The sequence below is a fragment of the Ochlerotatus camptorhynchus genome, unplaced genomic scaffold, assembly GCF_037179485.1.
Source record: "Ochlerotatus camptorhynchus isolate MF236.1 unplaced genomic scaffold, CSIRO-AGI_Acam_v1.1 ptg000667l, whole genome shotgun sequence".
NCBI lineage: Eukaryota > Metazoa > Arthropoda > Insecta > Diptera > Culicidae > Ochlerotatus > Ochlerotatus camptorhynchus.
Genome location: NW_027041145.1, coordinates 196,649 through 224,243, shown reverse-complemented (window position 1 = coordinate 224,243; position 27,595 = coordinate 196,649). Strand labels below are relative to the sequence as shown.

General features: G+C 38.7%; 1 protein-coding gene across 1 annotated transcript in view; it reads right to left on the bottom strand.

The window, feature by feature from the left end:
• The window catches only part of LOC135714571 (zinc finger protein 473-like), a 41,989-nt gene extending 14,394 nt beyond the window's left edge, over positions 1-27,595 (bottom strand). The window contains exons 1-2 of the mRNA XM_065237955.1: positions 27,094-27,595; positions 26,399-26,950 (exon numbers count right to left, since the gene is read on the bottom strand). Of these exons, the coding sequence (XP_065094027.1) occupies positions 26,399-26,950; positions 27,094-27,216 (675 nt within the window). The 5' untranslated portion in view covers positions 27,217-27,595. The remainder of the gene's footprint in view (positions 1-26,398; positions 26,951-27,093) is intronic.

Genomic DNA, 27,595 nt, shown 5'->3' with positions numbered 1-27,595 from the left:
ACTGAGCAGAACATCATGAATCTAATCTCAGGCCCATCCACATTCAAGATTCGTCAATCTTTCGTTTTATTTGGTAATGTAACTACATGGTAATAACAGCAACTCGATGATTAAAAAGGAGCTCGTCTGCCTAGGGGCAAACGTTTTTGCTTACCGAGCAGAAGACCGCGGGTTCAATCCCAAGTTCCTTCGCGTTATATGAACGGTAGGACATCAATTCAGCTTATCGTTTACCAAAACGAACCCTGCTGCAAACCAAACCCTCTTACCCCCCACCATCCCAGTGATTCCTCGTGGAAGTGCAGAGGTGTTCTCGGCTTCCATCAAAGCGAGTGTCACGTCAACACATTCCTACCTCTTCCTTTCTTGGCCTGTTTTCGGGCGCGGCCGGCGCTGGTATTGCCTAGTTTGAGGTCACAAGTTTTTACACATTGAGGATGATTGCTAGTCCCAAGTATCGTCTATTGGTTCTCTGTGTAATTCGAGGGGGACGACTCTATCTACGATGCAGGAAAAAATGTGTTTTGCTGTGGCTAGCTGTGCACACGCTGAGTAGATAGAAAGAAGATTGATGACGAATCTGAAGATTTCCTACAAAAAGATGAAGCGCGATGCAAGTAGATGCGAAAATTAAAAGAAGATTTTTCGAAGATTGATTCACTAGTGTGAGATTTTTTGAATATCTAGAATTGAGATTTAGATGTGTCGCCCCCCTCGGTGTAATTACAGCTGGTCTGGCAATAACAGAGTAGCAACCGTGGGCGGTCAATCATGCTCATGCTTATTTTGTTGAGAAGTTATAATCGATTTTCAGCAGTCCTTTAGATTCCCATACATCCAGTTCTCCATATATCGTTATTTTCTCTATCGCGGTCGTTCTCTATGTCGATGGTCATTAGAAAATATTCGGGAACAAATTACTCTCCATATGTCGATGGAAAAATCAACTTAACTAGTTTTTTCTCCGTTTGAAGTATGTGACCAAGTTTTGCTTTGGATACGTGATACACAAATATACTTTTTGAACCAGAAGTGCTTCTAGAATCGTACTAGTAGGCTAATAAATTACTATTCGGAATGTCGATCTCTCCCTATCTCGATGCTCCCTTCAGTATCGAGAAACGAAAAGTTGACTTCATTTTTATGTATTTTGCGGTTTCCGTGAAAATTAAATTGCATAATACTGAACATTGGCCATAGTGGCGTAAACGGTGGAAGCAAATAATGTGCTAATAATAAGCAGATAATAACGAAATATTTGTTTTAAAGGGTTTCCAATTTCTAGGATTTCAATAAGTAGAACTCGTAGACAATCAAGTATCATAGCTAGCAGAATCTGAGATTGAACACGAGGGATAATTGAAGGATCTGAACAAGTGAACTCTGACGATAAAGTTAAGACTGAGTTGTAACTATTAGACCATAACGGGAAATGGAAGATTGGTCCACTCTCCGTTGACAGCCAGCGAGAACTGATGCAGATTTTTGTTGAATGCCATTATAGTGTAGGCATACAGACTAAGGATGATACACAATATCATAACTATTTGTTCTTGTGTAAACAAAGATTTCATTCACTCGTTTTCAGCGAGATAATATTCTGAACTATGTTCTACTATGTGTACTGAAAACCATCGAGTGGCTCCAAAATTATGCTTAAAAGTAGGTAGATAGGGGGGAGGGTGCTGGGGAAAATGGTACTGAGGAGCTCTAACATGGCAAGTTTTGTCACAATCTTTGTTTAGTTGCTGGAAAGCTGCCAAACAGATTCGTATGTCGTTCAATGCATCAATTACGTTTAAACATCGTATTGAAGATACATGATACCTACTGTAATACAATTGTGCTTTTAGAAAATCAAGCGCCTTCAGTGTTGATTTAAAGCAAAAATCGAATTAATAGACACTCTATAATGCACCAAATAAAATGCATTTGACCCTAAACGGCATGTTTGTGTTTTTGAACACGCCGATCGGCAAATGGTATTAACAGCTAGTCTCAAATGTGTTTAGTTGTAGGACTTCTATTTACATTTACTGGTGGACTCCTTAGGAATCGCTATGAAATCCCATCGGGTGTTTAAAAAAATATTGTGAGGAGAATGTAATACATAGTTTTTGTTTTACTAATTCTAAAGTCTCAGTACAATTCAATCAACTAATGTAATAAAATGAAGCAGCACTTGTAACTCAAGCATATTTTCTCACTGCCACTGCTATTTCCAGTGACATTAAATTATAAGTTGTCATGGAAAATTGTTAGAGGTACATATGAATGTGATGGATAGTCTACAGCATTGGACGATTCACTGTGTGAAGATGCTATATCGTCGAATGGTTCATTATTCTCTGCCATCTCAATCGAGGGTTCATTGCTAGTGCTAGGTCTCTGAATTTTGTACTTAAGATTCTTAGGTCTATTCCTGTGCTTGGAAGTGGTCATTTTTGACATCACCCTTTGTTTGCTATTCTTCATAATCCGTTTGAAAAACATCTCGCATTGCATTTCCGTGAAACTGTTATCGGCCAACATGATCAGATTCAGAAACAGCGTCCGGAATTTCTTATAAAATTTCAGCGCCACCTTTCCGGATTCGCCGTCTGGCAAGAGGTCACCGGCATCACCAGGCGTTTTACTTGCACCAAGGATTCGCGTGTTTCCGGTCCACGAACACTGCAGCAGAAATTGGCGAGTTATGAAGTAGTCCACCAGCTTGTAACAGCAATCGATTCCATTCGCTTTGCCACTGTTCCCACAGATGAAACTCATGCTATTCACATACTTCTGCATGATGCTGTCATCTATCAACGATTCCTCCAGCGTTTTTAGCGTTTCCACCGAATTGACGGGATCCATGATGTTCGTCGGACAATAAATCGGCACCGGTGGAACTGTTGCTCCACTTGATGGCGATGTCTCAGCACCAGCTGTTCCGTTGATGTTTTGTGAGATGTATTTAACGTTACTGATCGTTTCGACTATCATGTGCATCATTTTACGCTGATTTTCCAGCATTCTATTTTGATTTGCCAGCATAGACTCAAGCAAATCCTTGGACTTTTCGCCACCACCGCACAACAGTGCACCGCGAGGCATAGCATAGACAATTTTCGGTGCGCTTCGATCGGCTAGTCTAGCAGAATCCGGCATTGAGACGACATGCTCCGGATCGGTGTCCATCTAAAAAAATGCAGACGCGGAGAAGAATTCATTCATTGTAAAACAACGAAACAGGCTAGGGTTTGCTGTTCGATAGGTGGATTAATTTCTTAGGGCATTTGAGGTTTAGTATATAGTTTATTCTTTAATGTTATTAGCTAAAAGAAAGCCGAAGAAGGACGCACATACTGCAGTGTGTCATTCGAAAGCCATACACGAATGACTTAAACGAAAGGAAAACAGGAAACCCATCAAAAGAAAATTAAAATAGACAACTTCTCAATTGAAATTTAATTCAATTCTAAGCGAAAGAAATCTATCTCAAATCGAATAAGTAACACGGGTCATCGTAAAAGAAACATGGTAAGTTGTAAGTTGTAAATTTCAAATAAATTATTTATTTCTTTCATTATTCCCACACAGGTTTCGAGCTCAGAAACCCTCTCTTATCGCGATTCACTACCGAAATTATCCACTATAGTATCTAGGAACTGCAATGTCGGATAGCTGGTAAAATTAGCAGCCACATTGCGCACAGTTTCGTTTCGTTGGTCCTCTTCCGTCCTTCTGCTGGAGGGACCTACTCCGGCGAGGCAGGCTACCACTTTGCTCTGGGCTTCCTGCTGCTCGTGCTGGAACGATCGGAACACGCTGTGTGGATCCGAGTGGTACGCCGTCAGTATCCGTGCCATCCGGTAGTGCCATTCTTTGCTGTGCTGATAGGTACTTGGAATGCTCTGCATAATATTTGCATGGAGGGACCAAAACGTTGCCGGGAACATGGGCCGACTTCGCATGGGCGTTCCATCTACGGTGTTTATCACGACTTTGCCGAAGATGTAATTTTCGGCGAAATCATCCAGGAATCGATGAAGTTCTAGCGGTGCATTGGTTTTAAGGACGTAGAAAGCATCGGGAATATGCTCGGGAGGCAGATATGCCAGCGCTTTGAGGCGTTTGTAGTTTTGCAGCAGCCAATAGTTTTTCTCGAACGATATCCCCAGACCATATTTCTCAACAGAGCGATACAGGTGATGGGAAAAGTGGAAAAAGCACATGGATTGTCTGGTGTGAGGAAATTCTGCTTCCAGAGCATTGACAAGGGCTTTTTCAAAGTCCGTCAGCACCAACTGTGGATTCAGCTTCAATTCCATGCTTTGTACGATTTCTCTCAGTTTGGAGAATACTTGCCGGTATAAAGGTTCATGGGATGCAGCTGCGAGAATGTAAACAGCTGGACTCATTTGCTGATGGTAAGGACTTACGCTACTGTGAATTACGAGCACCTGACGCTGCAGCCCAGTCTTGGCCGAGAATGTCGATGCAACTAGCCAATATTTGGCATTTACGAGATTCTTTATATCTGCGGGAGCCGCAAACATGAAGGCCGAATGATTCTCTGCTCTCACATTGGCCTGATAGAACTGGGCTCCGTCTAGGGTTCGTACAAGCTCAAAAGGCACATCGACTGCGTCCAATGATATCGACTCGGAAGGATGTTCCTCGTTGCGAGCGCGTTTAATAATCTTCCGTTGAGCATTCATACTGAGTCGTTTCTGATCCGGAGACAATGACGTTACATCGTAAACCTGTCGAATGATATCGGACGGTTTGGCGCCATCGCTTGCTGCACATTCTTTAAGTAAGTTCCTTTGTTTGATTTCCTGAATCTGTGTTGGATCCGCGGCATGAGTATGGATTCCCTTGTACGACAGCAATTCATGTTTACCGTCGAAGAAATCGGTCGTCACACGAGCCGGACATTTCGGCATGGTGAGCTGTACTTCGGGTTTTCGACTCCGCCCTTTGCATTCCCAATAGCACCTGTTTCCTCTCTGGAAATGAAGAAAAATGGTTAGTAAATAAACATTACCCCAGCGAAGGGAAAAGCCACGCCATCTCACCTGGGAATTCTTGTAGAACACATACCCGTCCAATGCTAGGAGATCTTTTCCTCTTGAAGTTTTCAGAACTTCAACTTCTTTCGAATCGCTCGCCACGAACTCATCACCTTCACCACCAAATTCTTCACTCTGGCAAGGAAAGAACAGAAAAATAAGCACACGATTGGTCCTTGCGTTCAAACACATACTAGCCCAGGTGTAGTGGGTGATTTTAACAAATACGGAGGAAAAGGGGGTTTGCATTGTGTTCTAGGATTTTGAAAATATGTTTATCTACATTGTAAAGATAGGGTTTTTTTTTACAATTGCACATATGAATTTCTCTCATTATATTCACACTTAAATTTTTTCGCCGAGATTCCAACAGCCGAGTAGTTCTGCAATTTATTTTGCTGATGTTCAGTAAAACAATTGCCCAGACTCAGCTAACAAATATCATTTTGCTGAGATATCAGTTAACAAACAGATATTTTGTAGATATATCAGCAAAAGTAAATGCCGAGGTAATCGGCTGTTGGAGATTTTACCGAGCTAGATTAAGTGTGTTCGATGTTGGTGAATGATGTTCTTAGAGTAAAGCACAGTCCACTTGGAAATTTCCTCATCCTTCGGATCCAGCGACCCACATCGTACCACAGAATATCGCAAAGTGAACTGAGCTTAACAAGAAGTCCATCGATATGTGTAGAGACTGCTCGCATAGTTTGTTGAGACGTTAGTATAGGTTCGTTATGCAAATTTGAGTGGGAATTTTGATGAAATCTGATCCTTTGAATGAATACATAGCATCTCACTTTGATACCTCTCTAGCAAATTGTGATTAGGGCGAAACTGGCAAAATGTCTATAAATGTAGAAAAATTTAGCAAGTTTTTTTTTCCAATGCAATGCAATCGAGCAAGAGCAATATTTTTTCCAATGCAATTAAATTTATGGTCGTCAAATTGATCCATTTTTGTTTGTGTAAGTGTAAAATCCCCGGTTTGTTCATGGTCGCATAGGAGTATTGAGCGAAAACCCAAAACTTGGATATTCCAAAAAAATATAACTCAAAAACGAAAAAAAAAACAGCGTTGATTTTTTGAAAGGTTGTGTAAAAAAATTAATGCAATAAATATTTTTCAATTTAAAATCCCAATTTATTAGTATCATTGTATTTTTTCCTAAAAAAAATACCTTTCATTTGATATTTTGATTTTTAAAATCGACCCAGTGGTTCAAAAATTATAAATTTTTGAAAAGTCATTTTAGAAAAAAAAAACTTACCACCCTAATATGGAAATGGTCACCCTAATGAAAAAAAATACAAGTCTAATATTTTGCGATAAGGAATAAAACTACAAACATACAATACGAAATTCTGAGAACCACTATACTGCCTATAATCCCATATCAGTCCCATATGAAAAAAGTAGGCATTGAGAAAATGGCAGTTGAAGTTAAGATAATTTTGTCAAGTTAAAAACAGTAGCAATGCAGCTTGAATGGCTTTTTATTATCATATGCGATTAATTTGCTTTGTAAACTGATTTGATGTTGTTTCACATTTTTCATGATTAAAGTCCGTAGTTTTATCACGTAATATGAAAGTAGATAATGAGAGAGAGAAGGATTAGTATTTTCCATTTAATTCCACTACTTTATTTGCTTATCCTTGACAGATACGCGTATTCCGTCTACAATGTGCAGACTTCTTCAGTGTCTTGTACTAATACTCGAAGTAGTGGAATTAATTGGAAAATACTAATCTTTCTCTCTCTCTCATTATACAGGTATTCCACTAAGACGCCCACATTCATCAGGATGAAAGTAGATGCCAATTGATAGTCTATAGCTTTATTATCTTAAAATTGACGAAAATCCATATGGGACTGATATGCGATTATAGGCAGTATATCGTTTTGCTATGGAATGGCTGCAAAGTGACTGTATCCTGAAAATATAGGGTGTCACAATAGATCAAAGTGATTGTCGTGAAGGAGAATATACCCAACACGGAATAAGGGTCTTGAAATGTTGTTTAAGGTCCACAATCTTTTTTTTTTTATTATTCGAAGAGGTGACGAAGTATATTTTTCCAGTGTGTCATCGATATTCACTGGCTTTCCTAGTTTTTTTTTCGGCGATTTTAATTCCTAGCCTTTTCCCGGTGTACCGGTTTCATGTTCACCCAACAACAACCAACTCAAAATTCGCAGTCAAGGTAAACAAATTTCTACAAATCAACTCATAACCTCAATTTCGTACACACAAAAAACAAACATTATGTTATTAAAAAATTATGTGTTTTCAAATTAAAAGTTCTCAAAATTTTATTATTTTAACCACAAAATATTTCTAAATGAAAATTTAATTTATTAGCATGAAAGTGATTCTTTCACTATCAACTCGTAATTTTAAAAGTGCATATTCTTAAAACCAAAACTGTTGAACTGTCAAAATATCTCTTGAAAAGCAAATTCAATGATCGTCGAAACAGCCAATAAGGCAAATCGTCTTAACAACTAAAACAAAATCCCTCAAAAAACATACAGTGTCTGAAACGGTAACCGATTCCGATATCTCCCCTCGGGTGTTCTTTAAGTCAAATTTAGTTTAATTTGGTGGCATAACTGTGAATAATCGATTTTTTTCAAGGGATAACCGTTTTCGAGGCTTTCCGTGGTGCAACGATTCACCATCAGGAGAAGATTGAAGATTCCGGTTGGAAAAGTATCACATGCAGGGATTGGATTTCTTCAACATCTGCCGGGTGGAAGAGAGGATGGCGGCCAAAACTAATGATGCTGAATGCGAGTCAAGATGTTCTATTGAATACGGACGGCAACGGCTCCACTAAGCTCGTGTGAACAAACGGTATGGAAGCATTGATTTTTTTTATCAGTTAAAGGATTCATGATAGAACAGCAGAATCTGCTTGAACATATACCTATATTTAAAAAAAAAACAAAAACAAATATAATAAAATTTTATGTTTTCCCTTTAGAAACATAAATGACGGTGATTAAGTTAATAATGAGAAGACTTCAAAATGAAAATGCTTGTCTTTAAATTAAAATTTTTAAAATTCCTTTTTAAATTCAAACTGACACATGTCAATGTACAATAATTTTAAATCAAATGTTTGTTTTGAAACAAAATTAATCCGTTTTTAATTTTAACATTGCCATGGTTTTCATTTGATAGTAGTACATACAATTCATTTCGAAAATTTCAACTTCTAAAAGTAGCAAGCGGGCAATTTTTGAGGGTTTCCATGGAGCACTCACAACTTTGGATGTCGAAGTCGAAAAAGAAGGACAGAGGCGAACGTCTAACTTGCAAAAAAAACCGACTGACTTTTATAATTTTACTAATGGTTTCTCATAATTGAGTTTCAGTTCATGTTTGAGTAACAGAACATTTTTTCTTTCTACTTGATTATATCAATATGTGCTCTATGTCTATTTTATAAATTTGATGAAATGGTTAAATACAGTAGAATAGCTTTTCTATGCTTATTTGTTTCATTCTAACGATGAGTATGCTTTTTCAATATTCTCATTATCTGGTTCCAAGCTTTCTTGTTCATCGCATAAGCCTTCCCCTAGCGCTGATGATTCTTCCACCTTGATATCGAAATCCATAAAATGTCGCATTGGGTTTAGTTCCTGCGCTGTGCCGGGTGGTTTTGGCTTTGAGTTTCTCATATATCTCGCAAGTGTTGTCCGTGGAATACCGAAAGCGACGGCCGCTTGCTGGCAACTCATTCCACTGCTGATTGCTTTCATGGCGAGGTCTAGTTGTTCCTTGGTCCACCGTCCACCTAGCAAATCCGCTTGTGACATTTGGAAAAGCTGTGACAGCTTCGAGTTTCTCTTATATCTCGTGAGTGTGGTCGCTGGTATGCCGGAAAGGAGGGCAGCCTTTTGACAACTCATGCCACTCCTGATTGCTTTCATGGCGGAGCTCAGCTGTTCCTTGGTCCATTTTATGCGTCTCGGCATCTGACAATGAAAATGAACCTCTATTCAGTCATGGAGCTCCAGAACGATTCGAAAAATTCGCGTCGCTGATTACAACATTTTCACGGATTCTCAAACTTCAAATTCCCATTCTTTGAAAGAACTTTCTCCATTTGTTTCCAAAAGTTTGGCACTAAATGGAACACAAAACAATATAAACCACCGCAAGACTCGTTGCCAACGCCTCTGGCCCTGGCTAGCGAAACGTTTTCTGCGATGATTTTAATGCACGTTGGATAATGCTATGAAGGACTGAAAAACAAAAGTTTTTAATCTTTTAATTTTGTCGAACCTCTTAACGGAATCCCTTTATGAAGAGCTTTTTGAGTGTGTTGAATTGTTTTCTTTTAATTCCATTATAATTGCTTATCATATATTGCTTATACTATCAAAGTTACCCGCATTATCAAACATACCCCGTTTTACGGTACCAAGTTATCCAAAGTTTTCTTATAATACATATATAAATAGTGCATCTTTCCTACCATTGACGAATGATTTGCTGAAAAATTACCGGTTTTTCTCGTGGTTTTTAAACTGGCTCTCCGTATTTACTCAGCCAAAAAATGGGCTTGGGATCTTACTGTCCAAGCCCGAAGAAGGAGAATCGGACGACAATCCGGTGAAAAAGGATTTCAAGAACGGTCCGATTGGAACTAGACGAAGGGGCGCACAGCTCCCAAGCTGAATCGACCTTGTCGAATGAAGACGACTTCTTTGCACAGCAAAGGACAACCAGGTCTTATAGTTATAACCTGTTAAAATAATGATTGACAACAAAAATGTTATCAAGATAGGCTTAAAACTTGCTATAACTGCTCAGCCTGGCCAGCGTTTTAGTCTGGATGGTAGGATAAGCACTACCAAAGAAAACATATCAATACGACTTCCAACTCTGCGAGTATCCAAAAGACCAATAAAGTAGCACTACGCTTTTACCCACGACCGGTGGGCAAGCTGGTATGTTGTACATGTCTTGTCTTCGCTACTTATAAGTTACTAATGTTCAAAAATCACTTCTAAGCTTACCGATTTCTTTATTTAATTCTATTGAGGAAAAAACAATCTTTTATGAACATGTAGGGTTACGGTATGTAATGTGGGTCTAGTCCTTTCATTCGGCCTATCACGCAAATAAATAATTAATTAAGGAATATTACACAAAAAATAAGGAAAATATTGATCACTGATGATTGATAAATGTGTACCACACACAAATCAATTTATATCACAACATTTCAATACATTTTCAGCTCTCGTAAGTAATAAAACTGGTTGAGAATATCACTCTGTTCGGAGTTTTTAGCCGCCATGACTTCTAAGGTTAAGATGGGAAGGTTGCACTGACGATCATCAAATGGCCTGATTATGGCATTTATTGAATGGAATTACCTGATAATACACACTAGACGTAAAACTCACAGTTACTGTTTGAATATTTTATGTTTATTTTAATTGTTTAACAACGTTTTCACAAGTAAATCATGGACCCAACTTTAGGGACACATTTCTTTTCTATGTTCCTAACTTTGGCCCATGAAATTCATTTGACAGCATATAGCAATAAGAGTAACGTCAACAATGTGGTTTGCATTTGGATGATAAGGAACGAACAGGAAGGGAGATTTTTTCTGCCAAATCTGTATAATGAACATCACAATGTTTTGATTTAGATATTCTGCGGTCGAAAGACGATAAGCGAAATTTTTAATTTTTAATTTTTAACTTGAGTGATTTAATGTAGTTTTCGTAAAATTTTCTCTAAGAAATGTTTTGAGGAATGAAGAGTATTAAGTTAACAGTGATAGTGATAAAAAAAAATACATAAGAAAACGTTACCAAGAGCGTTTTTTTTGAGAATCAAACAGGATAGGACGAAGTTGCATCCATAAATAGACCCAATTTGGGGACAATAGACCGATATTACATACATTTCCCTGGTGAGTTTTTGTCTTAAAAAAAGTAAGTTTTTCAACTTTTTGCGGTTCCTGATAGCAAACGACATGATAAGCATATCTAAGCATACCATTTAGCAGTAGAATATCGTTTGCAGGTAAATTAATTGATGAGTTATGATTAAAAACGTAATCTATGGCTGCATATTAGACCGAGGTTAGGGACGTATACCCTATCTATTACAAGTCTTACAATGGGTTTGAATAGTTGGACAAACGATCTTTGATAGCAGCCACAACAAATCTAGTCTTGTGCTGGATCTATTCAATTAATATCGGTGAAAAGCAATTCTGCACTTTTAATGAACACTTTCACAACGGAATATCACGCTTAGTATTCATGGAAATACAAGTGTTTGGAATGTAAGCCATTAACGAAACTCGAGATCGAACGGTATTTTTTTTGACCGCAGAATTTGTACAGAATTTCAAAGTTTCTTCAGCCTTCAGAATGGTTGTTTGGATTTTTGCTGATGATGACGATGATATGGCGGCATTTTTAAAGCTTCGCTTATGCTGATATTTTTGATCATGCTTCTCCATACCCCTGAAATGGCGCCTGTTACCCTTCTGCGCTACGTTGATGGGCGATTTATCTGATGCGAGGGATGTTGTCGGGTTTACTTTAGTGATATATCTCCTGAGCGTTGTTACAGGAACGTCGTAATTTAAAGCAGCTTTTTGCAAAGGCATACCTCTTGTCATTGCTTTCAGTGCATTGGTCATCTGCTCCTTGGTCCACTTGTTGTACGTACCTCGCTTCGTCGGTATCTGACAACGAAAAACCTCTATTCAGTCGCTAGCGTTCGGTGTTTCAATTCGTGTATCAACTATTTTTAACATAATTAGACCGACATTTAAAGTGATTTGAAACAATAAATGTTTGCATAAATGAACATTGACGTGGGATAACAACTAACAATATAGGTACAGTGTTAAAATGTGTCCTTTGAACGAACTTCATTTATGCTACCATATAGGTATGATAATGTTTCTCAGAATAAAGTTCAAAACCTATTTGAAGCCTTATGATATATTTATTTGATCCGATTTAAGTTGTGAAAAACAACAAGTTGTTTCGTACACATACCAATTCAAAACTTTTACAATGGGTTTGAATAGTTGCACAACAATAGGTCTTTCTATATAAAATGTTGGCCTTTTTGAGTTTGTAACCATTTTAACCAAATTTTTAATTTCACACTGAATATTCACAGCAATTTGGAGGCTTGGAATTTGAGTCATGAACATAATGAAGATCGAACCCGAGAGCTTACACAGTACTGCAAAGAGCCGTTAAAATGAATCTTCATATCATTGTTTGATGACGATACGATGGCATTTTCTAAGCCTTGCTTGTGCTACATCCGCAGGAACTGTCTCACGAGCTTGGTCCTGCGAACATGAGGCCACGTTTAGCCAATTCATATGAGAGTACGGCAGTATGAAAATTGAATAGAAGTTGAAAATAAGCGAAGGGCCATTAATGCGACAGTTTTTAAAGTCAAACGCACATCTTTTGCCTAACCCGTACGATGTACGTGGAGACTTGAAGTATGTCTCTGTCGGTTTTTTCATCTCTTTCATTTTACATTTCCAAACCTACGACTGGATGCCTTCCTTCAAATAACAATTGAAGTGCGGTAAAAATCGGTAGAACTGTTTCAAACACACAGTTGGTACTTGAACGGGTCGGTTTTCATCTCTTTTTGCCAGTGGTGGCGGGGGGGGGACACCCCTCACCATCCCTTTCCAAAGGGGGAGTTTGGTAAAGAGAGATGAAAAAACCGATTTGTACCTTCCTTAAAAGTTGTCCTAGTTCGCTATTCTAATATCTATATACAATCTTCACACTGCCGTACTCTAACGGAACTATCAACTCTATGCTTTCATCTACTCCATCTATCGTATAAAAAATTACCACTACAGTCTGTAATTTGAAATTAGCATCTTCAACTAAGATATGAATTGGTTGGAAATGCTAACATGAAGATTTAGTGTGATAATTTATTAGCTAGAGAATGAAAAATTACCACTACAGTCTGTTATTTGAAAATAGCATCTTCAACTATGTAAATCGTTGACTTCACGTAGAAGTAATACTAAAAACATATAGTCAATTCATATCGCCTTTGATTGCTTTCATGACACTGGTCATCTGTTCCTTGGTCCACTTTTTGTACGTTCACCTCGCCATTGTCGGCATCTGACGATGAAAATCACCGATTCAGTCACAGCGTCCGGAATTTTAATCGTTGTATCAACTATTTTCAAGCAACTTTATCTTTAATTTAATGGGTCTTCTAAATTATTAAAATAAATACTATATTTTCTAAAATATGACCACTACATTTCAGTCTTATCGAAGACAACCTATAAAGAAGACTGGCAACACTGGCAACTCTCCCGTCATGCTGAACATTGCATTAGGTTCTAAGTAACATTGACAGATTCTGTTCGTCGACTTTCTCGTTGTATTTCCATGGCAATGTAAAGACATTCCCAGGTATTTTCAGCACACAGATCGATAAAAGAAGCTTTTATCTAGTATCTAATACGACAAAACACAACAAGAAACTGTTAGAAGAATCGATCAATATTTGCCGTTTGCTCATACCACCACTACACGGCCAATGAGGGATACAAAATGGTGAGTTGACAACCTGGAAGGAGAGTGATTTCTGGCTCCGGTCCTCACTAGTCCCTACCTCACGCCTCCACGAGTCATATGATTACAAACGACTACCAGCTGAAATATGGACACAGCTGAGTGGCATAGCTTGGGTAATGTTCACAATTCGACAATAGCAAAGTGAGGCGGTGCGAAGCGAACACTGGTGCGGTAACCATAGCACGGCGGTAGAGGAAATGCTTCGCCTCCGAGCGTCTGTCCACCACGGAGGTGCGGCTCAAAAAGCGTCTGACTGGCATCCAGCGGTTGAATAAAAAAACGCTCTTCCCCGGAAGCTACAGCTAAGATGGCAGTCCCATCAGAGGATAGGAGACCTTAGGCCAACCACCTACAAGAAGGCCAACCAAAGGCAAGAAGGAAGATGATTATCAGTTAGGTAAGTGACTTCATCATCAACAATACAATACTTTCACAAAATGATAGCATATGCATATAAAACATTAAAGGGTAGAGAACTACTTCGGCCTAATCGCCCATTTTGGTGCCTATATCGAGCAGAAAACATCACATAAATCCATCAGTCCGCATCGTGCTCTCTTGCCGTGCGGATCTATTTGCTTTTTGCTTAAGGAAGTGTTACTACTACCTAAAGCTACAACAAATTTAAACAGCACTTTTCAGTGCTCAACCTGTAAAAAATTTCTACCTTGTTCAACTCCTCTTATTCCTCTTCGATCCTTGTTTGGACCCTACCCGAGGTAATCCTTCTTGGATATCGATTTGGAAAATTCCTCTTCGATCCTTCAGATTCTTATAGTACTCTGCTTGGAAGTCGATTTGGATAATCGCATAATCGCACTTTTCAGTGCTCAACCTGTAAAAATTTTCTACCTTGTTCAACTCCTCTTATTCCTCTTCGATCCTTGTTTGGACCCTACCCGAGGTAATCCTTCTTGGATATCGATTTGGAACATTCCTCTTCGATCCTTCAGATTCTTATAGTAATCTGCTTGGAAGTCGATTTGGATAAAAATTTACTGCCGCCATGGCGCCTAAACGCAAAAGAAAGGGGCAAACTCTTGACCCCCCTTCTGATGAAATTAATTTGAGTAATCAATTTGATTTGCTCACGGATGATGAGAATGATCCATCATCCAAGAAAAATTCTAGTAAACTTTCCCGGCTTAATGCCAAGAAGGAAAAGATTCCCCCTATTGTGATAACCACTACCGATTTCCATGCTCTTCGCATGGAACTTTTGAATTTCGTGAAAGTTAAGTTTTCACTACAAATTGGACGTCGGGGTGAATGCCGTGTATTGGCTGAAACCTTGGACGGATTTAAATGTCTTCTCAAGTATCTTACTGAGAAGAAGCACAAATTTTTTACTTACGACACCAAAACTGAACGTGTGTTCAAGGTTGTCATGAAAGGACTGCCCAGTGGTGAATCCCTGGATCAGATCAAAGATGAACTGGCAAAATTACTTGGAGTTGTGCCACTCCAAGTAATCAAAATGAAAATGAAATCCCGTCCTGGCGATTCGCGCAACGGGATTTGTAATGATTTTTATTTAGTTCACTTCAAGTCTAGTGAAATAAACAACCTTAAGGCCTTAGAAAAAGCTAGCCTTATGCTCCATGTCCGAGTGAAGTGGGAACACTTCAGGAAGACTGGAGGGAATTTCCAAAACCTCACTCAGTGCCGTAAGTGCCAGGGATGGGGCCACGGAACTAAAAATTGCTACATGCCAGCTAAATGCATGAATTGTGGTGATTCCTCTCACGCAAAGGACGACTGTCCTGTGAAGGAAGATCCTAAGAAATTTAAATGTTCAAATTGTGGTGAAAACCACAAATCCAATTTTTGGGAATGTAAGACTCGCAAAGCGATCCTACAATCTCGTTCTAACCGACAGGTAGGAAACGCTCCACGTTTCCGACCAGGTACAAATTCCTTTGCTGTTAACAACGGTCAGCGAGGAACAAATTCTACATTCGTACCCGTAGGTACAAATATCACCCCTGCTTCAAATGTTTCATCTGTACCTACTCCCCTCGCTGCTAACAATGTTCAGCGAGTTAATGGAGCTACCTATGCTGCTATTGCAGCGGGTAGAAATCAAAATACTAACCAACGTTCTAACGGAAATTTTGACAATTTTGACTTAGGAAGCATTACTGCTCCTAAAATGGAATTTTTACAGAATTCATTAATTGACATGATTTCTGATATGCTTAAATCTAACTCCATGTTTGATGCTATTCAAACTGGAGTAAAATTTGCTAATAATATTGTCATGACTTTAAAATTTAGTAATGGATTTTAAAGCATTAAACATTTTAAATTGGAATGCTCGATCTCTTAAAGATAATGAAGACGAGCTATTTAATTTTTTGAGAGTTCATAACGTGCATATTGCCGTTATAACTGAAACGTTCCTTAAACCTGGCCATAAGGTTAAGAAGGACTCAAATTATTTAATTTATAGAAATGATCGTCTTGATGGACCCTGTGGTGGCGTTGCCATCATTATTCATAGACGAATCAAACACAAAATACTTTCTTCATTTGAAACCAAAGTTTTTGAAACTTTGGGAGTTTCTGTTGAAACAAAATTTGGACAACTTACGTTTATAGCTGCCTATTTGCCATTCCAATGCGTAGGCCAGCAAAATAATTTTCTCAAGGGTGACCTTCAGAAACTTACCCGTCATAGGTCTAAATTCTTCATTATTGGTGATTTTAATGCAAAACACCGCTCATGGAATAATGCTCAAAGCAATTCCAATGGTAATATTCTATTTGATGATTGTTCTGCAGGTTATTACACTATTCAATATCCAAACAGCCCAACATGCTTTTCTTCTGCAAGAAATCCCTCCACTATTGATTTGGTCTTAACTGATTCATGTCAACTTTGTAGCCAATTGGTTACCCATGCTGACTTCGGTTCTGATCACCTTCCAGTAACTTTTGAAATATCCCAAGAAATAATTTGTAATCCCAACAGCTCTACTTTCAATTACCATAGAGCTGATTGGGAGCAGTATCGAACATTTATGGAATATAACTTCGATCCAAACATTCCTTTGCAAACCAAAGATGAAATTAATTATGCTCTTGAATCTCTGACTACTTCTATAGTTGAAGCAAGAGCTGCCTCAGTACCAAAATGCGAGGTTAAATTCGATTCAATTATAATAGACGACGATCTTCAGCTCTTGATCCGTCTTAAAAATGTCCGTAGGAGACAATTTCAAAGAACACGCGATCCTGCCATGAAAGTTATCTGGCGGGATTTGCAAAAACAAATTAAAAAGCGATTCTCTGCCCTGAGGAACAAAACTTTTGAAAATAATGTTTCTAAATTAGACCCGAGTTCCAAACCCTTTTGGAAACTCACAAAAATTTTGAAAAAACCTCAAAAGCCAATTCCAGCGCTTAAAGAAGGTGGTAAAATTTTGATCACAAATTTGGAAAAAGCTCAGAAACTTGCTAAGCAATTCGAGAGTTCCCATAATTTCAGTTTGGGTCTTACTAGTCCTATTGAGAATCAGGTTGCTCGGGATTTTCTGAATATTTTCTCTCGGGAAAATATTTTTGATGATTCCTGGGGGACTGATTTGGACGAAGTAAGGTCTATAACTAAAAAATTTCAAAATATGAAAGCTCCAGGTGATGATGGAATTTTCTATATCCTCATCAAAAAACTCCCAGAGAGTACCTTGTCTTTCTTGGTAAAATTATTTAACAGATGTTTCCATTTGGCATACTTTCCTGATAAATGGAAAAATGCAAAAGTTGTTCCAATTTTGAAGCCGGATAAAAATCCAGCTGAAGCTTCTAGCTACCGTCCAATAAGTTTGCTTTCTTCAATAAGTAAACTTTTTGAAAAAATAATTTTGAATAGAATGATGCTTCACATCAATACGAACTCAATTTTTGCAGATGAGCAGTTTGGATTTCGCCATGGGCATTCAACTACTCATCAACTCTTGAGAGTTACCAATTTAATTCGTTCAAACAAATCTGAAGGCCACTCAACTGGAGTTGCTCTTCTAGACATAGAAAAAGCATTCGACAGTGTTTGGCATGAAGGTTTGATTGCTAAATTGAAAAAGTTTAATTTTCCACTTTATATTATGAAATTAGTTCAAAATTATTTAACTGACAGAACTCTTCAAGTAAATTATCAAAATTCCAAATCTAATCGACTACCTGTTAGGGCAGGAGTTCCTCAGGGTAGCATTCTTGGGCCTATATTGTATAACATTTTCACTTCGGACCTCCCTGATTTGCCTCAGGGTTGCCACAAATCTTTGTTCGCTGATGACACAGGCATTTCCGCTAAAGGAAGAAGTCTTCGTGTTATTTGCAGCAGACTGCAGAAAAGTTTAGATATTTTCTCTTCTTATTTACAAAAATGGAAGATTTCTCCCAACGCTTCCAAAACTCAACTTATAATATTTCCACATAAGCCTAGGGCTTCCTTTTTGAAACCTAGTAGTAGTCACATAGTCACTATGAACGGAGTTCCAATTTCCTGGTCAAACCAAGTGAAATATCTTGGATTAGTTCTTGACCAAAAATTAACTTTTAAAGAACACATTGAGGGCATTCAAGCCAAATGTAACAAATATATAAAATGTTTGTATCCTCTTATAAACAGGAAATCCAAACTTTGCCTGACGAATAAACTTCTAATATTTAAACAAGTTTTTAGACCGGCCATGCTTTACGCTGTGCCAATATGGTCTAGTTGTTGCACTACCAGGAAAAAAGCACTTCAAAGGATTCAGAACAAAATTCTGAAGATGATTTTGAAGTTGCCTCCCTGGTACAGTACTACCGAAGTACATAGAATTTCGAATGTTGAGACTTTAGCACAAATGTCCAACAAAATAATTAATAATTTCCGGCAAAAATCGTTACAATCCTCAATTGCAACGATTAATTCCCTTTATACTTAGATAAGATTTAGTTTTAGTTATTTAGTTTTAAGCTATCAATTGTTATACTGACATGCAGGTTTAAAAAACCTGTTTAAAATACTGAATTGCCAAGACAGGAACAATGTAAAAACACTTAGATATATATCATAACAATTAAGGCTGGTAAGTTACTGTAGTAACTGGAGCACCTAGGTTAAAAATGAAATGTAATTTATTTTGAATTTGGAACAAATAAAGAGTTAAAAAAAAAAAAAAAAAAAAAAAATCACATAAATCCATTGTTTCAGAGTTAACAAAGCAATTATGCATTTCGTACGCTGCTTTAGTTCAAAAGCTACCGAACGAAATCAATGAGAGCGCGTGATATGAATGTTTACACCCATTTTTAAAAAAACAAAAGAAGCGCTCCGACCGAATCAATTTTTATCTTCATCCGATAGGCCGAAGGGAATTCAATGGCGTTTGAATGCGTTTCAATGCGTTAGGCCGAATTTAGAATCCGTAGGCCGAGTATGGCGTCAAGAAGCAGTGTTAGACTTTTAACAATATCTCAACAATTTGTTTCTCTTTATGAAATCTTACGGTACGTACGGAAAGGTAAATAAATTAATAAGTTATAATAACATTCCGTTTGGTGCTAAACTACACTAGATTGAGAAAGACTGAGTACGGGTTGTGCTTAATAGGCCGGGAATGGGGTAGTTAACCCTATTATTATATGAACCAATAAATGATGGGAAGGGGAGGGACCACCAGGGCACCCAATTGAAGCGATTTGGATGGGGAGAGTGAAATTGTCGACTCCCTGTTGTTAACATCTCGTGGAAAAAGGGCGGACTATTCTCCACACTCATTGGGGTATCCTTCTGTCGGACGGCTCGTTTTTTGACCAATTGTATGATCATGTGACTTGAAAGGAGATTCTCTATCATCCCGAGGAAACGTATAGGTAAATTACCTATCGATCCACTAAAACCGTTTTTGGCCCTTCATACAGTGACATGTTGGGGACAATCAGAGGCTATTTAGCTTGATCAAATCAAACAGTGAGGAGCACCCACTGCTATCGGACTTAGTATACGTGCTACAATGAGTGGTAGACAATTCAGTACCAACACTTCAAAGGGGCGTAATTGCATTTGTAAACAATGGTATTAGTCGTCGATTTCTCGCGAATGAAAGCTCACTCATAAAAATGAATGACACCAGCAGGTAGAGAAATGTTTTCTGTACCAGCTAGCATTCGTAATTTGGAAGGGTGGGCTTTTATTTGCGAGAAATCAACGGCTAAAGCCATTGTTTACAAAAGCAATTACGCCTCTTTGAAAAGTTGGCACTGAATTATCAGACATCATACATACCAACACTATTGAGCCTGTACAAATAAAGTAATTATAAAAAAAAAACATACCAACACTACACGTTCAAAGAGGGCGACCCAAATTTGAGTTTAGTTTACTCATGCAGGAACTCAGTGATGAGTAAATTTGGCTCATGTTTTTTGTGGAAAACCTCAAAAATCTGCCGGAAAATGCGGAAAATTGACGAGTAGTACCAATAGACTGAGAGAATCCAATCTTTACTTTTCTCATATTCGGGATTTTTTTTTCCTGGACAAACCTGGAAAAACATGAGGCAAACCAACTCATCGCTGAGTTCCTGCACGTTATGTGATTTATGGATAAACTAAACTCAAATTTGGGTCGTTCTCATTCGCTGTGTTTGTGGGTTTGCTCCCGAATATTTTCTAGCGACCATCGAATAAGGGGGGGTAAGCTCCAACTCGGATTAACTTTTAATCCCGTCCCTGTTCGGATGATCTGCTAAATGTTTGCTTAAAGTCGTGTTGATTAAATCTGATGTCGACATCAAAGCAGCCGGACATTCTTGATCGGAATTTAATTCGAGGATAATACTGGTTGGAGCTTACCACCATTAGATAACGATCGAGATAGAGAGGATATCGAAATATAGAGAGCGGCATGAAGGGAATCTGAAGCGACTGCTCAAATCATCGAGATATGCAACGTCGAGAAATGGAGAGTTGATTGTATTCCACAAATGGTTTTGATTAGAGAGGGTCTAGTATAAGAGAGGAGCGGACAGGCTGGTGTTGAGCCAAACGGACTGTCAAAGCCAGAGCCAAAATAACCATACAAATTGTATAAGGCTTGGTAGCAAAGATTCCAACATCAGAATAAACTTTGTGTGTTTCTTCATTTTTTTCTATGCATTGCTTCTGTCGCATGGATTCTTGCAAAGTTGCCAGTCTTCTTGATATGATGTTTTCGGTCTTATCCAAGTGTTTAAACATATTAAAACCTAAGCATAAATTAAAAGGTATATTTTTTTTTATTATACAATGGAATTTTCTTGGGTTTTCCTCTGCGCTAGACCAATGTCAGCCATATTTAGCCTACGAACAAAATTTCGATCATTCATCAAGCAGCGATTATTTCTTCTTTCTCAAAAACAAACCTACAGGCCATACACTATTGCTTTACGGTCACTCCCCAGAGCTTGCATCGAAAAAATGTTTTACGGTGCCCTCCAGTAGCTCGTATTTCGTTACAGGAACTGGAACTGAAACAGGAACGGCGGTAACTTTCTCGTCTCGACGTTTCCTGAACAATTTCTTAATCTTCAGACGCGATTGAACGGTGGATCTTGGAATTCCGAAAAATTTGGCTGCTTTGTACATAGTCATTTCCTGATTGCGCACTTTGAAGACAGCGGCGTCAAGTTGTGCCTCCGAATAAGAATTCCGATATTTTCTCGTTGGCTGCCGAATACAAATGATCAAAAATTATTCAACTACTTATTGCTGCTTTCGAATTGAAAACTAGAACTTCCGGAGATAGATTTAAATCACTTTCCAGCTGATGAATTTGAATTAATATGAATATATCAATCAGTTGATTTAACTGAAGAGTTCATTGGGCGGAGACCGATTGTATTCGGAGGAGATTTCAACGCATGGGCAGTGGATTGAGGGAGCACACACACTAAGATTTTTTTACAGGAGTCAGTATTTTTTTACTGGGTTTTTGAATTACTGAAAAAGTCGGTAAAAATTCAAATGACCGTTATCCGTAAGGAATCAATGAAATCGACCAATTTTATTTTCTATCATTAAATGGGGTTAACATAACTAAGTATAAACAAGTTCAGAACAAATTTTCTGATTAATAAATTTTCCACAGATTTTTAAACTTTTACCGAACAGTTCCGCAATTCAAAAACTCAGTAAAACCGTACTGACTCGATTAGTGTGCATGTAGAAGCTCTGCGAAAGCTAGAAGTGAGTCTAGTCAACGAAGGCACCATCTGCACTTTCCACACCGACGGTCGGGAATCTATTATCGACGTCACCTTCTGCAGTCCGGCCTGGAGAATGTACACCCATAGTGACCGCCAAGCGATTCGGTACAACAAAACCCAACGGCAACCGGTGGTAATACGAGACACAAGAAAGAACGAGCGAAAATGGAAAACAAAGGTTTTAGACAAAGATCTTTTTCTTGAAGCTCTCGAAGCGGCTGCTCGGAACTGAACGCGGACGAGTTGACGGAAACGTTAACAAGGGTATGTGAGACAACCATGTCGAAGAAACTGGAGCCAAAGAACAGGCGGGGCCCAGTATACTGCTGGAACTAGGCACTTAGCTTTATCCATGTGTCTCAGAGCCTGGAGAAGCGTTCAGAGAGCAGACAGAGAAGAACATAAGGCAGTGCTTTAACTAGGAACTACTGAAGTATCCATAATCGCAAGTCAGTCCCATCTGTAAAAACACTGGAAATGAGAAAACAGCATTCAAAGATTTTACAAGTTTTCTGATTTTACACTTATTTTGGAGGGATAACTTTAAAAATAAATGTGCTATGTGATAGAATGCATCTAAAGGGTTATACGGTCAAAATTTGGTCAATATCAACTTGACGTATTTCTTTCAATTTTGCATTTAAAAAACCTGAACACCCCTCATTTTGAAGGTGTGTGTGTGTAGAATGTTGCTCCTATTTTGATTTTGGAATTCACTCTTCAGTTGTCAAAATGCCGTCCAAGCAAGAAGAGCAGCGTATCAAAATTTTGCTCGCGCATCGCGAAAATCCGAGCTACTCGCACGCAAAGTTGGCAAAATCGCTAAAAGTTGCCAAATCAACCGTTACAAATGTAATTAAAGTGTTTGGGGAACGTTTGTCGACAGCCAGGAAGTCTGGATCGGGGGGAAATCGAAAACCGGAAGCCGCTTAGACGACAAAGAGAGTTGCCGGTAGTTTCAAGCGAAACCCTAACCTCTCTCTCCGAGATGCCGCAAATAAGCTGGGTGTATCGTCTACAACCGTGCATCGAGCCAAAAAACGAGCCGGACTATCGACTTACAAGAAGGTAGTGACTCCAAATCGCGATGATAAACAAAATACGACGGCCAAAGCGCGATCCCGGAGGCTGTACACGACGATGCTGACGAAGTTTGACTGCGTGGTAATGGACGACGAAACCTACGTCAAAGCCGACTACAAGCAGCTTCCGGGACAGGAGTTTTATACGGCAAAAGGAAGGGGAAAGGTAGCAGATGTTTTCAAGCACATGAAACTGTCAAAGTTCGCAAAGAAATATCTGGTTTGGCAAGCCATCTGTACATGTGGCTTGAAAAGCAGCATTTTCATAGCTTCCGGGACTGTCAACCAAGAAATTTACGTGAAAGAGTGTTTGAATAAACGTCTGCTGCCTTTCCTGAAGAAACACGGTTGTTCCGTACTGTTTTGGCCGGATTTGGCATCTTGCCATTACGGTAAAAAGGCCATGGAGTGGTACGCCGCCAACAACGTGCAGGTGGTTCCCAAGGACAAGAACCCTCCCAACACGCCAGAGCTCCGCCCAATTGAGAAATACTGGGCTATTGTCAAGCGGAACCTAAAGAAGACCAAAAAAACTGCTAAGGGCGAGCAGCAGTTCAAGGCAAACTGGCTTTCTGCGGCGAAGAAGGTGGACAAGGTGGCTGTACAAAATCTGATGGCATGGGTCAAGCGTAAGGCCCGGCAATTCGGATTTGGAAAAGCGGAAGCCTAACTGAATATTTTTCCTAAATTTTATACTAATTGAACTTGAAAAAGAAATTTAATTTGATTTTTTAAATAAACGATTTCACCGATTTACACGCGTTTTCCCTTGACCAAATTTTGACCGTATCACCCTTTATGTGGGACTGACTTGCGCTTACATTTAACGTCAATGAGAAAAATAACCGCAAATCAGTCCCAATGCCATGAGGATTCTGCATTAGTTTAGCACAGTATTGAACAGTAGAAAGATACCCTGGCCTGGTCCCATAGAACGTTATTGAATGTTTCTGGATTCGTTCCGCTGGTTCCAGAGCAATGGCTGGAACATATTCCGGCGAGTATGGGGCATCAGACTAGAACTTTTCAAAAACGGGTTAAACCAAACGATAAATCAATTCACATGAGAATTCGAAAATAAGATCAATATGAGTCATGATGAGGGACACCAGCTCCATTTTGGCCACACCCGGATAAGTTGAGGTATTCCCGGGAAAGTGGTAAAACCTTTTTTAATCAATCACATCAAATCACATCATAATTCAATGCCATAAACGTTGGTGGTCATATTAAGGGTCATAAGAACTATATTGGCCACATCCAGAAGTGGATAGAATCTGTCTTGAGTCAAATCTCATTATGTGATGTGTTGTCTAACATTCTTAATTCTATAGAAGCGAGCCTAAAAACATAGCTGTGACGTTGTTTTACAGTTTATTTAATGAAATCTTATTTTTCCTAATGGGACTGACTTGCGGACTTTGACAATTTGACTTGCAATTGTTTTTCATTTTTCTTGAACCAACCACCTTTTTTCAATAGCACAGCTCAAACAACATAGAAATATAAATTGAATAATGATGCTAGCTCAAAATTGATAAACATACAGATTGCGATTAACGGCAGTGAACATTTTTATACGATAGATTAGGAGATGGTGACTTGAGTGTGAAAATAAATAGAACTGTTTCCGCACATCAGTAGGAATATGAGCGAATCAACGAATATCCCTTCTGCCAGTGGTAGCGACCCGGGATGCTCGACTCGATTCTTCCTTCCTCAAAATTATCCTTTGCTCGCTTTCTACTTTCTAGATACAATTTTCATACTACCGTACTATAACGGAACTATCAACTATATGCTTTCATCTTCTCACCTATCGTATAAAAATGTTCACTTTAAGTCTGACATTGACGTTAAGCATCTCCAACTATATATGGAAGTGCTTAGTGCAGCAAGAATCGATCAAACTTAGCAATTGCTTTAAGAAGCTGTGCCGAGACGCTGATGCAAACCCATTTTTAATTAGGATATCTTGAATTAAGATTAGACATTTAAAAGGGTATTATTGACTAGTGTATGGGAAAAACTACAAGTTGAAGAAAAAACAACGCTCGAAATTATGGCACTTCACGGTGCATAGTAAGTATGTAATGTTCTGACTATAGTTTTAACTCATCATTAAAATGTTCAATGTTACATGTTATGTAGTGACTGAATATAGTTGAAATGACTCGATATCCTAACGTTTTCGGTAATAATTTTGAAAAAAATTAATAAACATCGTAACATATTCAAGCCAACTGTCAAACTCATTGTATTAGGTGCTGCGCGGAATTAGAGCACAGAATTTTAGATGCCTTTTTTATTTTTACAAAAAATAGACATGCATTAGAAACTATTTATCACAAAACCTAGTTTTCTGTTGCAGAAAACATACCCATTTTTTCCATTTTCACTAGTGTAACACTTTTTAAATATTCGCACTAGAAAAAATTAAACGTTTCTGTATTTCAGGCAAAACTACTCTTTCCTATTGGAACCAAATGACAACAAATATTCATTTTTTGGAGAAAGGGTATTAACATCATAAATAGCTGTAGTCCGTTATTCAAATAGAATTAAACGGAAAGTGGCTTTCTGGTAACACCCGGCTCAAGTAAATGGATAGATTGTTTTGGATGAAACATCTACTCGAATTTGTCGACGTTTATTCGATCGCGAAACATTTTAAGATAAGAGAAGATTTGACTATCGAAGCAACACCCCCACACGCTAGTATCCGCTAGTGTCTTTTAGATGGGCCTAGAGATGGCTCTAGATTTGGAGTCCTCTTTTTTATCGGACACTAACATTAAATTTCGAGTATGTCTTCCAAGTACCTAATCATATTTTCGAGATCACCTTATCGAATTACACACGAGAGCGAAACAAGAACCGCACATCACTGTTACCATTGAGTGTTCTCCACAGACGTGCCTATCACATTCCATAGACCCCACAGTAATATTTGATTTTTCGATTTATCTTTGTTGGACACACGTAGCAGAGACGTTTCGTCCGATGCAGATACAACTAAAAGTAACATATATGAATGCACTGTAAAGGAATTGTGAAATTAAATGTCTCTTTTATTCCCTTGCTGTTTTTATTATAACAGCGACTTTGGCGTCACACCCGTTAATGCAGTAAACAGCGTAAGCATGAAAGGGATGATAAATTCACCTTGAGACACCTTTGGTGTATACAATTATTGACAGAAACGAAAAGAATACGCAAAATGCCTTCAAATGAAAGCCTTAAAGGTTCAGGGCTGAATGATTTTGTATGATTATAAAATTATTCTTTGTAACTAAATTTGAAGTGCTTTAAATTTCGTAGTTAGCAGTAAAAAGTTTCCGTGAACTATCGTTTCACCGAAAAGTAAAACCATAAAAATGTACTCACCTGTCGTCGAATGCGTTGACTGTATCTTTCCGGAGGGGGTGGTTTCTTCTTCAGCTTTTCCCCTTTCTGCGCAAGGCCCGAACTTTCGCCCATTTCCGATGGATCATGACTCTCCAGATGGGTGGTGACCATTGGCATGATGCTCCCATCGCGATCAACTACACTGCCATCATTGACTGCTGCGGCCGATACTTCGTCATAATATTGCCCGGAATTGTGTACCACCGTCATTGCCCCTTCGCCAATGGTTCGGGGATTCTGAATCACCCATTGGTTGTCGTGAGAGGGAACGCTATACTCGTAGTCGTAGATGTCCACTTCCTCTTTGATGGTGGTAACTGCTTCGAAGGAACTATCATCCGGCGCTTGAGAATGTGATCGCCGTGGAAGCTGCTGCTGTTGATCGATCGATTGGGAAGGAGTTCTTCCTCCCCAATATTCTCGGAATTTGGCATCGGAGCGACGGCACTGCTTCCGGAAGGAATATGCCAAACTAAGTGTCATCAAGCAGTCCGGACAGATGTGCTGTGGCAAGCCATCTTCGGAAGATACCTGAAAAATAACAAATTTCACATTTTACCCTGTCAGCCATCATAATCAAATCGAGCAACCAAACATTAAACAACACTCCCCGTTTTCGTTTTGCTCTTTCCCCTTCTTGGTGGGGTTGGTTCAGTGGGTGCCATATTTATTACCTGTGTATCGCTTGTGTCTCGTATCATGTTGGCGATGATTTCCTGGCTCACTTCTGCGACCGCGTACAGCGAAAACCGCCGGAATTCATCACTACGCGAACAAACGCGGCAGCACGATTCCATCGCGATCGTTTTACGAACGTTTCAAAAGATTTTAGGTGCACTTTTTACCAGAAAAATGTAGCCATAAAACTGATCCGAGTGGAAAATTTTGTAGACAGATTGACAAATCCAAGTTTCAATCGGCCACCGTGGCGCTGCAATCGCAGCGGTGATAAGTCCGAAATAATGTGTCAAACTGAATACATTTTTGAAATTTCAACCAAAAAACTATTATTTTGTATTTATTCTAGCGAGTTTCTGTGGGAGTCAAAACATGATCCGAGCAAAAAAGTAGTACTCGTAATAATGGTATATAATTCTGAATTTTATCGTGCTTTGTTTCAAAAATATCTTCCAAATAAACAAACATCATCCAGATCACCCGATTCGTCCACCGACT